Raw genomic sequence first — 11,737 nt, forward strand, 5'->3', positions numbered from 1 at the left:
TGTCGGATTACAGATGCTTGGCTTTCTGGCCTTGCCTTTCTTGACTGCCGCTTCGCTCCCGCCGCAAACCTGTGGAACCTTGTTTTTTTTCTTGAATTTTCATAGGCTTTACCTGTTTTTATGGGTCCAGGAATTAAGCCGTTCCAAGTTGAAGTGAGGATCATGGCATCCGAAAGGACAAGCCTTGAGCCTCAAGATCCACTTCATCGACACATCTAGTCCGTAAGGGGGCAAGTGAAAACGGCAAATCACCATAATGCTCCGACCTCACATCTGTGTGTTGATATCTCAGACGGCATTTAAAAGTCATGATATGTGAGGAAATTCTTCATTATGCTCCATCAACAATACGAAATAGGTAACCCAGTATCAAAATGCCACGTAGAAATGAACATGAATCAAACATACGTCAATAAAGCTTTCATAATTTCACAACAAGGGATTAAACGCTCCTTTCTTTAGCACTCGGTGCTATCGCGGTCGTCACTTTAAGATGGACCCGATTTTCTTCACATCGGTTGGATTCGATATTCAAACTATTTGGCTCTCGGCCATTTTCGCAATCATTCCAATCACGGTCTACAATCGTCTATTTTCCCAAATTCAAACAACCCAATTCTGTACAAGCAATACCCTACACTCTGTCGTGACAATGTGCCGGCTAGCGGGATGGGGAGCTATGGCTAATATTGAACACTTTGACTAGGTCTCTGTTTTCTTCACTCCACCTAACACCGAACATTCTTTTGGTAACGTTCTCCATCTTAAAGAAAAATCTTGTAATGTCTTGAGACCTCTTTGACTAGCTTCCCCAATTTGAGGGCTAGAGTCATTTTTCCAATCTCTATCTGGGCCGCATGACAAAATGATGGGAATGTGGGCTAAATCATGGAGGCATCACCTCGGGGCCCCCTAATAAGATATTTTGACGGAGTGGTGCTCCACTCCCATCTGTTGCCTTTTCCGATTGTTTGTTTTTATATAAAATCATCATCATCCCCATATCCCCCTCTCTCCATTCTCCGCGTCTTTAACTCTTCAACTTCTCATTCTATCTGGGGCTATCCGATTGTGCCTTTGAAGAAAGTTGCTGATCAATACTTTAACTTCCATATATCTATAATAGAAGTTTAGAGAACCGCAATCATGGGGATGTTCAATAAGAAGAAGGAGACTACAGAGTCAGCTGTTATCTCTGACAAAAACCTCAGCAGCGCAGAGGGAACACCAGCAGCACACACACCAGCCGATACTCCTCGTGTCGCTAGATCCTTAAATGGTTCTGCGCCAGAACATCATGACCACTCTCCTGAGGAAGTACTCGACAACCTTCCAGCTACCAAGTTGGCCGTTACTCTTGGTGCTATCGCCTCTATCGGTGGTTTCATGTTCGGTTATGAATCTGGTCAAATTTCAGGTTTGTTTTCACTTCAATACAGTGCAGGAGCGACGAAAAGTTAACAAAAAACTCAAGGTTTCGTGCAAATGTCCGATTTCTTAGCTCGATTTGGTGAAAATGGCGAACTCTCTGCTGTTCGTCAAGGAACCATTGTCGCCATTCTCTGCGCCGGTACTCTCGTTGGATGTCTTGGATCTTCTTACCTCTGCGACAAAATCGGTCGTCGTTACACTATCTCCAGTTCCGCATTCTTCTATATCATTGGTGTTATTATCGAAATTACTTCTACTACTCACTGGGTTCAATTCGCTATGGGAAGATTCACTGCTGGTTTGGGTATTGGTGCCTTGAGTACTAGTGTTCCCATGTACCAATCTGAGTCTGTGCCTAAGAACATTCGTGGTGCCGTCGTTTCCAGTTATCAATTGTTGATTACTCTTGGTATCTGGACTGCTTATATGGTAAGTCAAATCTCTTCACCAAAAGAAATCGATAATTTACTAACATGACAAATAGATCAACTACGGAACCCACTCTACCTATACCAACAGTGCTCAATGGCGTATTCCTAACGGTCTTTCCGCACTCTGGGCCATCATCCTCGGTACCGCTGTCCTCTTCATGCCTGAATCCCCTCGTTTCGCATACCGTATTGGACGTGAAGACGAAGCCCGCAAAAACATGGCTCTCCTCAACGGTGTCGACCCTTACTCCCCACTCATCGACGCCGAAATTCTAGAAATTGAAACTAAGCTCGCAGCCGAGAGAGAAGGTGGTGATCACCCATGGTATGAGATTTTCACCGGACCAAGAATGTTGTACCGTACACTTCTCGGAATGGTTCTTCAAGCTGGTCAACAGTTGACTGGTGCGAACTTCTTCTTCTACTACGGTACTACCATTTTCAAGTCTGGTGGTATCTCCGATTCCTATGTTACTTCTATCATTCTCGGTTCCGTCAACGTCGTTGCTACCATTGGTGGTCTCTGGATTGTCAAGAACTGTGGTCGTAGAAAGGCTCTTATGGTTGGTGCTGCTGAGATGTTCATTTGCATGTTGATCTACTCCTTTGTCGGACACTTCAAGATTCAAGGACAAGCCGATGCCAAGGCTCCTGGTGCCGTTCTTATCTGTTTCACCTGTATCTACATTGTTGGATTCGCTACCACCTGGGGACCATTGGTTTGGGCTATTGTCGGAGAGTTGTACCCAGCCCGTTACAGAGCATCCTGCATGGCTCTCGCTACCGCATCCAACTGGCTCTTCAACTTCCTTATCTCTTTCTTCACCACTTTCATCACCAACGACATTGATTACTACTATGGTCTTGTCTTCGCCGGTTCTCTCTTCGCTCTCTTCTGGATTGTCTTCTTCTTCGTCATCGAGACCAAGGATCGTTCTTTGGAGGAAATTGACACCATGTACGTTCTTCACGTCAACCCATTGACATCCGCCAGCTGGGACCCCAAGTCTCTTGGTTCCGAAGGTGTCAACGGTGTTGATACCGATGGCATGTTTTTGACCAAGGGCGGAAAGGATATCAAGAAGAGCGAGATGGCTGGAAGACCAATGTTGGAACATGACGAGAGAATGTTCCCAGAGACTGCTCCTGGAGGAGCTGCTGCTCATGAAAACAAGCCTGAGATTATGAACGCTTAAGCTTTCGCTTAGCTTAATATTGGGTATGACTGAATGGAAGGAGAAGATGGATGAATGAGTATATGTCTTCAAAACAATACGAACAAAAGGGGATAAGAGCAGCGGATGATAAATGAGTGGACTGATGTAATGCATGCATATATTGGCGTTTGGGAAGCAGCATCGTCTGCACGGGTATTATGTATGATAATGTCGTTGATCGAAGATGTATATAGTTAATCACTGGAGGAAAATTATGTTTATGAGCATACACAGGAAATAAATATTTCATGAACCTCACTTTAATCTTATCCTTTTGTTATGTGCCACTTGCTTGATCAAATTCCTCTTTGCTTTTGCTGGTTTAACATGCAATTAATTTTCTATTTAAAATAGACATCCGCATTATTCCAAATTCTATGATAATCCTACAGATCTCCATGTCATGATAATTCTATAAGTCCTATCAAAACAGACCTCATTTCCTTCATCCTTGTCCTCCACCTTCTCCTCAAAGAGTACAATTTCCATCAATCCTCTCCCCACTCACAAATTGCGTCTTCACATCTCCCTCCGCAAACAAAAGCATGCTATCCTGCTCACTGTCATACACTGGCCAAGTTATCTCACCCGTCGATGGTGCCTTCTGGGGATCATTTGCGAATGAGAGCCATAGTGCCTGCATTGTGTTCGCAACTTCATATTCGTACGGGGTGGAATTACCACGGTATAAAAAGTGAGTGTCGAAGAGGAGAGGGAGTTCGGCTGGGATTGTTAGTAGGAAAGAAGGTGGAAGTGATGAGGTGAAACAAGAGGGGAAGAAAGAACATACAGCTGTGATAAGCCCCCATCCAAGGTAGAGGGGAAATGTTGGTAAAGTTACCGGTGTATTGGTAGCGGTATGTTGTTAAGCCTACGTTCTCTCGAGCTCTATGTTTCGATTTTACGTTAGAATGTTCTGTGTAGGTGATAAAAAAGAGCAATAGTAACATACCTGACTTCTTGTGCAACAGGGCAAGCAATGATACTTTGTGTTGTCGCAAACAATACTGCCTCACCGGGACCATCTTCAGAGAAGGTTACAAAGCCAGCTCCTTCGTTTGAGTTGGATCCTATGATTATGGGCTGTACAAAAAAAACATTCATCAGCTCTAATTTCTCAAATCCCACAATCAGACGATAACAAAAGAGGAGTCCCTACCAATTTGGCCACAAGTCCTCTCTCAGCTCTATCCGCAGGGTTGGAGAATGCGGTAACATTATCCGGAAAAGGCGTAAATGCAAGTTTAGGAGTAGCGCCACTGCTCGTGTATGCACTTAAAGCATTTTCGATAGCATTGGCTGAAACATTTCTCATACATCCAATTTCGGCCTCTGGTGCAAGATCTTTACATCCGACCATTCCAGCGAGAGATGTGAAATTTGTTTGGGGCGCATCGGTACTACCGAGAAGATATGCGGAGCCAGAATCGATGATTAGACCTTTCACAATAGGCTCGTCGGGGTACGCATAACCGTAACTATCTACGGACGCACCACCAGCAGATTGACCCCAAAGTGTCATGCGATCGGGATCTCCATTGAATGAGGCAATGTTTTCGTGAACCCATTCGACGCTGAGAAATTTGTCAGTCACTGAACAATGCGAGGAGAGTTGAATGGACATACGCCTTCCTCTGATCAAGTAAGCCAGGGTTTCGATCCTCCGTGATAGCCTTTGCATTTGGAAATCCGAAGACATTTACGCGGTAACTTCAAGCATATAGTTAGCACGCTTATGTCAGTAAAACGGAAAGAGTGATGGAAATCTCACTTCATCACAACCACAATATGGGATTGAGTTTTCTGAACCCATTGATCCGGAATTTTGTACAACGAATCTTGTCCACCACTTATGAATCCACCTCCTGGTATATACACAAACACAGGAAGACTCTGGTTTGTTGGTGTAGCAGGAGTCCAAATACTCAAATACAAACAATCCTCACTTTGACCCCCATTAATCAAGAATTGAGGTACAGCATTTGTATATATCGACGAACTATTACTATCAAGTTGCATGCACGAAGGAGGAAACGTTGTAGCTTTGATTGGGGATCCTTTACTTTTCGTTTCTGGTGCTGCAAATCGCAAGTTTCCGATAGGAGGTTCAGCGTATGGTACTCCTAGGAACTGACGAACTTGTGGTGTGGTCTGGTTTATGAAGCCGTGGATTTCACCACTGGTCGTTTGGACTACTAGGCCATTTTTGTTAGGAGTGGGAGAGCTTAGCGTGGGAAGAAATAGGGAGGAATAAGTGAGGAGAAGTGAGGGTGAAAACATATTGAATGTCTAGACGTATGAAACGAAACAAAACTTCTTCTTACCGTTTAGAGGCAAAAGCTTCTATTATCTTCCTTATTTTATACTCGCCAAAAAAAATAAAGTTCAGATGATGGGGGTCGCTCGTAAATAAACCGGTGCTAGCCAAACTCTCTCTAATTAATCATCCATGCTGGTCGTATAAGCACAGTACCGGATAAGAACATCTCCATTTCATTTAATAAGAAATGGCGAAATACAGGGAATAATGGCACTACATTCTGAAAAGATCGTCGAGAATGTCACTCCCCGCATCCCCACACTGCGGGGCACGCCTCTTGTTGTCAGCATTCCGGGGTACATACATAGTGCCCGGTAGAGAGCTTTCCCGGGTCTTGGTATCGTGTTGCATATGCGCAAATTAGATTATACGGGATTATAAGGTTGGTTGAAAAGAAATGAGAAATGAATTTATATACGTTGAAGGACCCCGAACTCTACTCAGTGATCTCTAATGCTCGAATGAAGGCCGATAGCGGCGGAAGTGATCAAAATCTAATGAAGCTTTTCTTGGCGAATACCTAAAGTTCCAACGTGGTTGTAAACAGTAATTCAATTTTGAATTACGAATCTGAATACACATCATTCGGATCATCCAAATCATAATGCACATACCGAATAATGATCGTATCGTCGGCCTTTTTCCGACGAAGAGCCGGGTACAATCGTAGCCAAGCAATACTAAGTATTAATTCGCAAGCATATATCGGTTATATCATGCTTAGGTGGAGATTAACTGGCCTTTTTGATGTCTTCCCAAGCCATATTGTTAAGCAAAACCTTCTTCAACTTCTCACACCAATGGCTCCCGTCATTCACATGATCAGCAAATCTGGGCCTTTTCACGACAACGAGTACCTGTCGATAAAAAGGCTGCTTCGGGCCTTGATTATAATCTTTTGGCACTCCTATCCACGTTGATCTGGCTTTCGGGTCCTCGATCTCCCAGGCCTGTCGTACTGCCTCTTCTGTGCCATCCACTCCCCTTCTTGCGTCTCGTCTAATTCAGTTTCTCATTTTGCACTTACGTTTTGAAATTTCTGAGTCTGGTAGCCTTCTTCATCTTGTATATTACTATCGCATTCTTCGTCTCCTTCCTTACCCTGCCAATAGTTTTCACCAGCACTTACACCATCTATCTCTTAATACATTCATCCCATCCGGCTGGCTGTTCGACTAGATATGATCCAGCATGCCCTTTTTCTATAAATTTTGTTATTGGACTTAAGCTCCATCATTCCACACCTTTATTCTACTGAATTAAAAATTGAATTTCTTTGTATGCCTGCACATCCCCAAAAGAATCTCCGGTATTGACCTATATCATGATGCACGTCTTCAACTGCCAACTTGTCGAGTTGTAGTACTGGAAACAATAAAAGAGTGTATGCCATTAGATTAAGTGGTAAATGTTTTGCAAACCCTTTTATTATAGTCCCACTCTACCTTCTCATCTTCCTCTTCGCAAGCCTACTCATCCCCTGGTTCCTCGACGCATTTTCCATTACTAGACGATTGAACTTCTGTGGCTACCGAAAACAAGTAACCTTTAACATTAATATTTCGAATTTAAAAGATGGGAGATCTTGACAATCCCATAAGTGTATCAACCATACTAAATGTACTAACGAAATAAACAGAAAAATGATTAATACAATGGATTTGTATAATGTCTTTTTGAAACAAAAAGTAATAAAAATTAACTTTTTAGTATAGATTACTAGTTTTTTAATATAATTTTGCTAATTAGATATAGATGACTAATTTAAATCATACAATGGTATAATCGCACTAATATCTTTTTTATAGAAATTCTAAAAATTTATTTCCTTAGAAATTCTAAAAAAAAATTGTTAGTGTGATTATGCGATTATATAATTATACGATTATACAATAACGTAGTTTATCAGTGAGCGAATCATATTAATAAATAGATTATCTTATTTTATATACAAAATTCGTTTATATATAATTATACACTTTCTTTATTTAATAATATAATTTAAAGAAATCTGAAAATATTGAGATTTAATTATATAAATATTATAAAAATCTAATTATTTATTGAAAAATCAAATTATTATAATAGTTATTATAAGAATAACTTTTTTGTAATGAAAATCATAATAATTTCTATTTTTTTTAGAATATAATAAAAATATTTATAAAAAAATTAGATTTATAAGAAGCTAATCTTTTATTATTATTGAAAGTTCTTTTCTTTTTTCAAAATAATGATTAGTTATTAAAATAAGAATATTGAAAAAGGTCTAATTTTGATGTATTTTCAAATGACTCATTCACTGATATGACCCATTCACTGATAAACCACGTTAGTATGATTAAAATTAGTAGTTTATATTAAAAAGTTAGTTTTTATTAGTTTTTATTCTAAAAAGACATTAATTATAGTTTGATATTATTATAAATTTGATAATGAGTTTATAAAAGCGAATCATTTCTTATTAATATAAGAATTAAATTTTCTATTCTCTAAGATATTAGGAATGAGCTTCGAAAGTAGTCTATATACCAAGTAAGAATATTAACAAATGTATTAATATTATATACAATAATTCTACTTATTGTTTATAATATTGTTTTTATAAATAAAAATAATAATATAATATAATATTGATATCTTTTAATTTATATATATATATATTCAAATAAGAATAAAATAATTTTCATTATGAATTCGATTTATAATTTAATAATGAAAGATTGAAAGATATATAGATTGATTAAATAAGATCAATAAGATAATAGTTAATTATTTAATTGTTATTTCGAAAGAATGAAAGGAAGATTAGATTCTTTATTTAAAGAATGATTGGATTAGGAAAAGGAATTTAAATAAAAAAAAAATGATTTTAAGCGAATAAGTATAAAAAGGGATCTAATCTTTTAAATTGTAAAATAAGAAAGAAAATCTTATATAATTTTTTAATTAAAATTATATATTATATTGTTTATATAGTTTATTAATTATTCATTCGAGTATGCTTTTATATTATATATATATAATTATATATATATAATCATTCTTTATATACTTTCGATTTACAATAGGTTATAAACTCGGTAACTTATATATATAATTAAAAAGCAAGTTATTTTAGTATATAATATGATATGTATTGAAAAAGCAATGAAAAAGCTTTTAAGAAAATGTTGAAAAAGTTTTCGAAAATTTAAAAGAAAATCGATTTCCAAATTCGGAATTAAATGTATTCAAAGTGTATTTAAAAATCGAATTAAATTTAATTAGAATTTGATATCTTATATGTTATATACGAAAAAATATATATTAATATAAATCAATATCAATTTTATATTTCTTTTTGAATTTATATAACTTTTATATATATATATATTATATATATTTTTGTTATATTATAAGATAATACTATTAAGTAAAGTATATTATTGAAAGGCATTTTCTTATATATATATATATTTGCAATTCTTATATATATTATTGATTTTTATATATATTATTAATTTCTATATATATATATATATTATTGAAATATATATTATATATATATTTGTGAACCCTATATATGCATATATATTATATAAAAATATTATAAAGTTATTTTGATTAATCGATTAAAGGATATATAAATATAAATAATAATAGATAATATGATATAATTCGATATAATAATAAAAAAGTTTATTATATTAATAATTTATATCATTATATTATTTTCAATATAAGAATCAAATATTATCTAATAATTTATTAAAATGAAGATCAAAATATAATAAATCAATTAGATATAAAAGATTCTATTTTCAATATATTTATATATTATATTTATAATATAAAGAATATGAAGAGAAATCCTAATTTAATTATTGAAGAGTTTTAATTATTGGAATATATATCGAATGTATATATAATTAAAATATTAAATTTAAATATAAATTTTATTAAACTAAAGGATTATAATTCAAATCTTATATTGAATATATCAAGGAAAGAAAGAATACAATTGGAATAATTCAATATTTTTATTATATTAGAAATCGAATAAGGAAAACAATATAATAGAATAGAATATATATCAAATTCCTATCCCTATAGAAATATTAACTTTTTAATTTTTTTATATATAAGTTTGTATTTTTAAAACTAAATCTAATTAAACAAATAAAATAAGATTTCTAAAAACTATACAAATATATATATATTATTTATAATGAATAGTATAGCAATTATCTTATATAAAAGTATTTTAATTTGAATAGATTTTATTATATATATATAATAAGATTTAAATCAAAAAGTAATAACTAAATTTAATACGAAATTTATATTAATATATACAATATATAATATAACTTTGCAAAGTTTTTATAAAATTAAAAAATTTTTCTAAATAAAATTCTAATTTATATAATACTTATTATACTATATTATATTTAAGAAATTATTAAATATAAATTACAAAATTAAATATATAAGCTCAATTTTAAATAATCAATTTAATTATATAAAATAATATAATAAAACTAAACTTTTTTTAAAAGTTAATAATATTATACTCTATATAAACAATTCAAATAATAATCCTAATAAACAATATTATTTTAAATTTAATAATATATTTATATTTAAAAAGTTTCATTTAAAATATAATAAAAAATTAAAAAAATTGAAAAAAAAATTTAAAAAAGTTTTTGTTATACTAAAATCTATAATATCAATAAAATTAAATAAAAGATTTAAAAAAAAATCTAATCCAAAAAAGCTCTAGAATATTACAAATAAAATATATAATAAAACCTTATTAAATCTAATAAATCGACATTTTAATAAATTAATAGAATCAAATTATAATAATTTTAATAATATAAATGAATATACAAATCATATATTATCATTATACATTTATTTAAAAGATTTAAAATTCGAATTGCAAAAGGCTTATATAATTTGAATAATATTTAATAACTTAAATGATTCTTTTGATTCATTTAAATCTAAAAAAACAAAAGAAATTTCAAAAGATTTAATTAATAATAATAATAATATTGATTTAAATAAATTAATATCTGAATTAATATTCAAAGAATTTAAAATAAAAGGCTCTATAAAGTTTAATAAAATCATTAAATTTCAAAACACAATTTTAAATTATATATATTATAATAAAAAGAATTATTTAAAAAGCAAATACTTTAAAAAACATTCCAAACTTTATAATAAAGATTATAAAAAATCTAAAAAGTTTAATAAAAATAAATATAATAAAAATAAACTTTATAAAATCATAAAAAAATTAAATAATCTTAAAAAATCTAATAAATCCTATAATATAAATAAAAATAATAAAAAAGCCAATCAAAATAATAATAATAATAATAATAAAAAAGATTTTAAAAGTTTTAATATTGAAAAAATAAATCAGGTTTCTTTAAAAGATTTCAATATTGTATTTAATTTTGAATATAAAAATAATATTATGGTTTTATTAATAAATTATATTATTAAATCTAAAAATAATATTATATTAGATTTAGAAGTTATAAAATATTATTGTTTAAATAAAGAATGATTTATAAATTATGAAATATATAAAGTTCTAAAATATATTACAATAGCAAATAAAAAATCTATATTAATATTAAAGTATAAAGATATTTTAATTATTATAAATAATAAAAGAATATTTATTTGAATAATTAAATATATATCTTTATTAAAATCAATTCTAATTAATATTAAATAAATAATTAAAAAGAAATAGATTAATAATATATTATTCTCTAATAATATTTATAATTTTTTAAACAAATTATTAAATATTAAAATCGAAATTAAATGAATTGATAATATTTTTTATTTAAAATGTAATATAAATTATAAATTAATAAATCAATTAAATTATAATATAAATATAAATATTATTAATAAAAATATAAATTCTAAAATAAATTTGAATATAGAATCTAAAAAAAAACTGAAAAATATAAATCTTAATAATTTAAATCTTTAATATAAATATTTAAATCATATAAATAAAAGTTATATTATAAAAATATTAAATTTAAAAGAATCTAATATTAATCTAAGTTATTATGAAATCTATATATATATTAAAATAATTCAAAATATTAATAAAACTCTTTTTGATATTAAATTAAATCAATTTGAAAAAATTAATATTAATATTTATAAACAATTTAAAATATTAGGATTAAAAGGGGAAAATATTTTATTATTTTTATTGAATAGGTTATAAAAAATATATAAATATATTTTATTAAATATAAATCTAATACTTTTATTATATTAAAAGATTTTTATAATTTAATATTAAATCA

The 11,737-nt window shown here is 31.0% G+C and overlaps 2 protein-coding genes across 2 annotated transcripts; one reads left to right on the forward strand and one right to left on the reverse strand.

Annotated features, from left to right (window-relative positions):
- Positions 1 to 1,024: 1,024 nt before the first annotated feature.
- On the forward strand, positions 1,025 to 3,328 carry Bchex6. The gene is made up of 3 exons (XM_001551127.2): positions 1,025 to 1,417; positions 1,475 to 1,860; positions 1,916 to 3,328. Exons 1-3 carry the CDS (start codon positions 1,147 to 1,149, stop codon positions 3,056 to 3,058), a joined length of 1,800 nt encoding a protein of 599 aa, XP_001551177.1. The 5' UTR covers positions 1,025 to 1,146; the 3' UTR covers positions 3,059 to 3,328.
- A 79-nt stretch (positions 3,329 to 3,407) lies between these two features.
- On the reverse strand, positions 3,408 to 5,404 carry BCIN_12g06360 (hypothetical protein). The gene is made up of 6 exons (XM_024696569.1): positions 4,851 to 5,404; positions 4,706 to 4,789; positions 4,239 to 4,653; positions 4,032 to 4,162; positions 3,870 to 3,967; positions 3,408 to 3,802 (listed from the first exon to the last, which is right to left on the reverse strand). The coding sequence occupies exons 1-6, from the start codon at positions 5,357 to 5,359 to the stop codon at positions 3,549 to 3,551; spliced, it is 1,491 nt and encodes a 496-aa protein (XP_024552380.1). The 5' UTR covers positions 5,360 to 5,404; the 3' UTR covers positions 3,408 to 3,548.
- Positions 5,405 to 11,737: the final 6,333 nt, after the last annotated feature.

The sequence above is a fragment of the Botrytis cinerea genome, chromosome 12 (genome assembly GCF_000143535.2).
Source record: "Botrytis cinerea B05.10 chromosome 12, complete sequence".
Classification (NCBI taxonomy): Eukaryota; Fungi; Ascomycota; class Leotiomycetes; order Helotiales; family Sclerotiniaceae; genus Botrytis; species Botrytis cinerea.

Bases quoted from the DNA above. Each gene is read 5' to 3' on its own strand.
- Bchex6 (XM_001551127.2), top strand. From the start codon at position 1,147: ATGGGGATGTTCAATAAGAAGAAGGAGACTACAGAGTCAGCTGTTATC. The intron at 1,418-1,474 runs GTTTGTTTTCAC...AAAAAACTCAAG, and splicing joins TGAATCTGGTCAAATTTCAG to GTTTCGTGCAAATGTCCGAT. The intron at 1,861-1,915 runs GTAAGTCAAATC...CATGACAAATAG, and splicing joins GTATCTGGACTGCTTATATG to ATCAACTACGGAACCCACTC.
- BCIN_12g06360 (XM_024696569.1), bottom strand. From the start codon at position 5,359: ATGTTTTCACCCTCACTTCTCCTCACTTATTCCTCCCTATTTCTTCCC. The intron at 4,790-4,850 runs GTGAGATTTCCA...ATATGCTTGAAG, and splicing joins CATATTGTGGTTGTGATGAA to TTACCGCGTAAATGTCTTCG. The intron at 4,654-4,705 runs GTATGTCCATTC...CAAATTTCTCAG, and splicing joins TTACTTGATCAGAGGAAGGC to CGTCGAATGGGTTCACGAAA.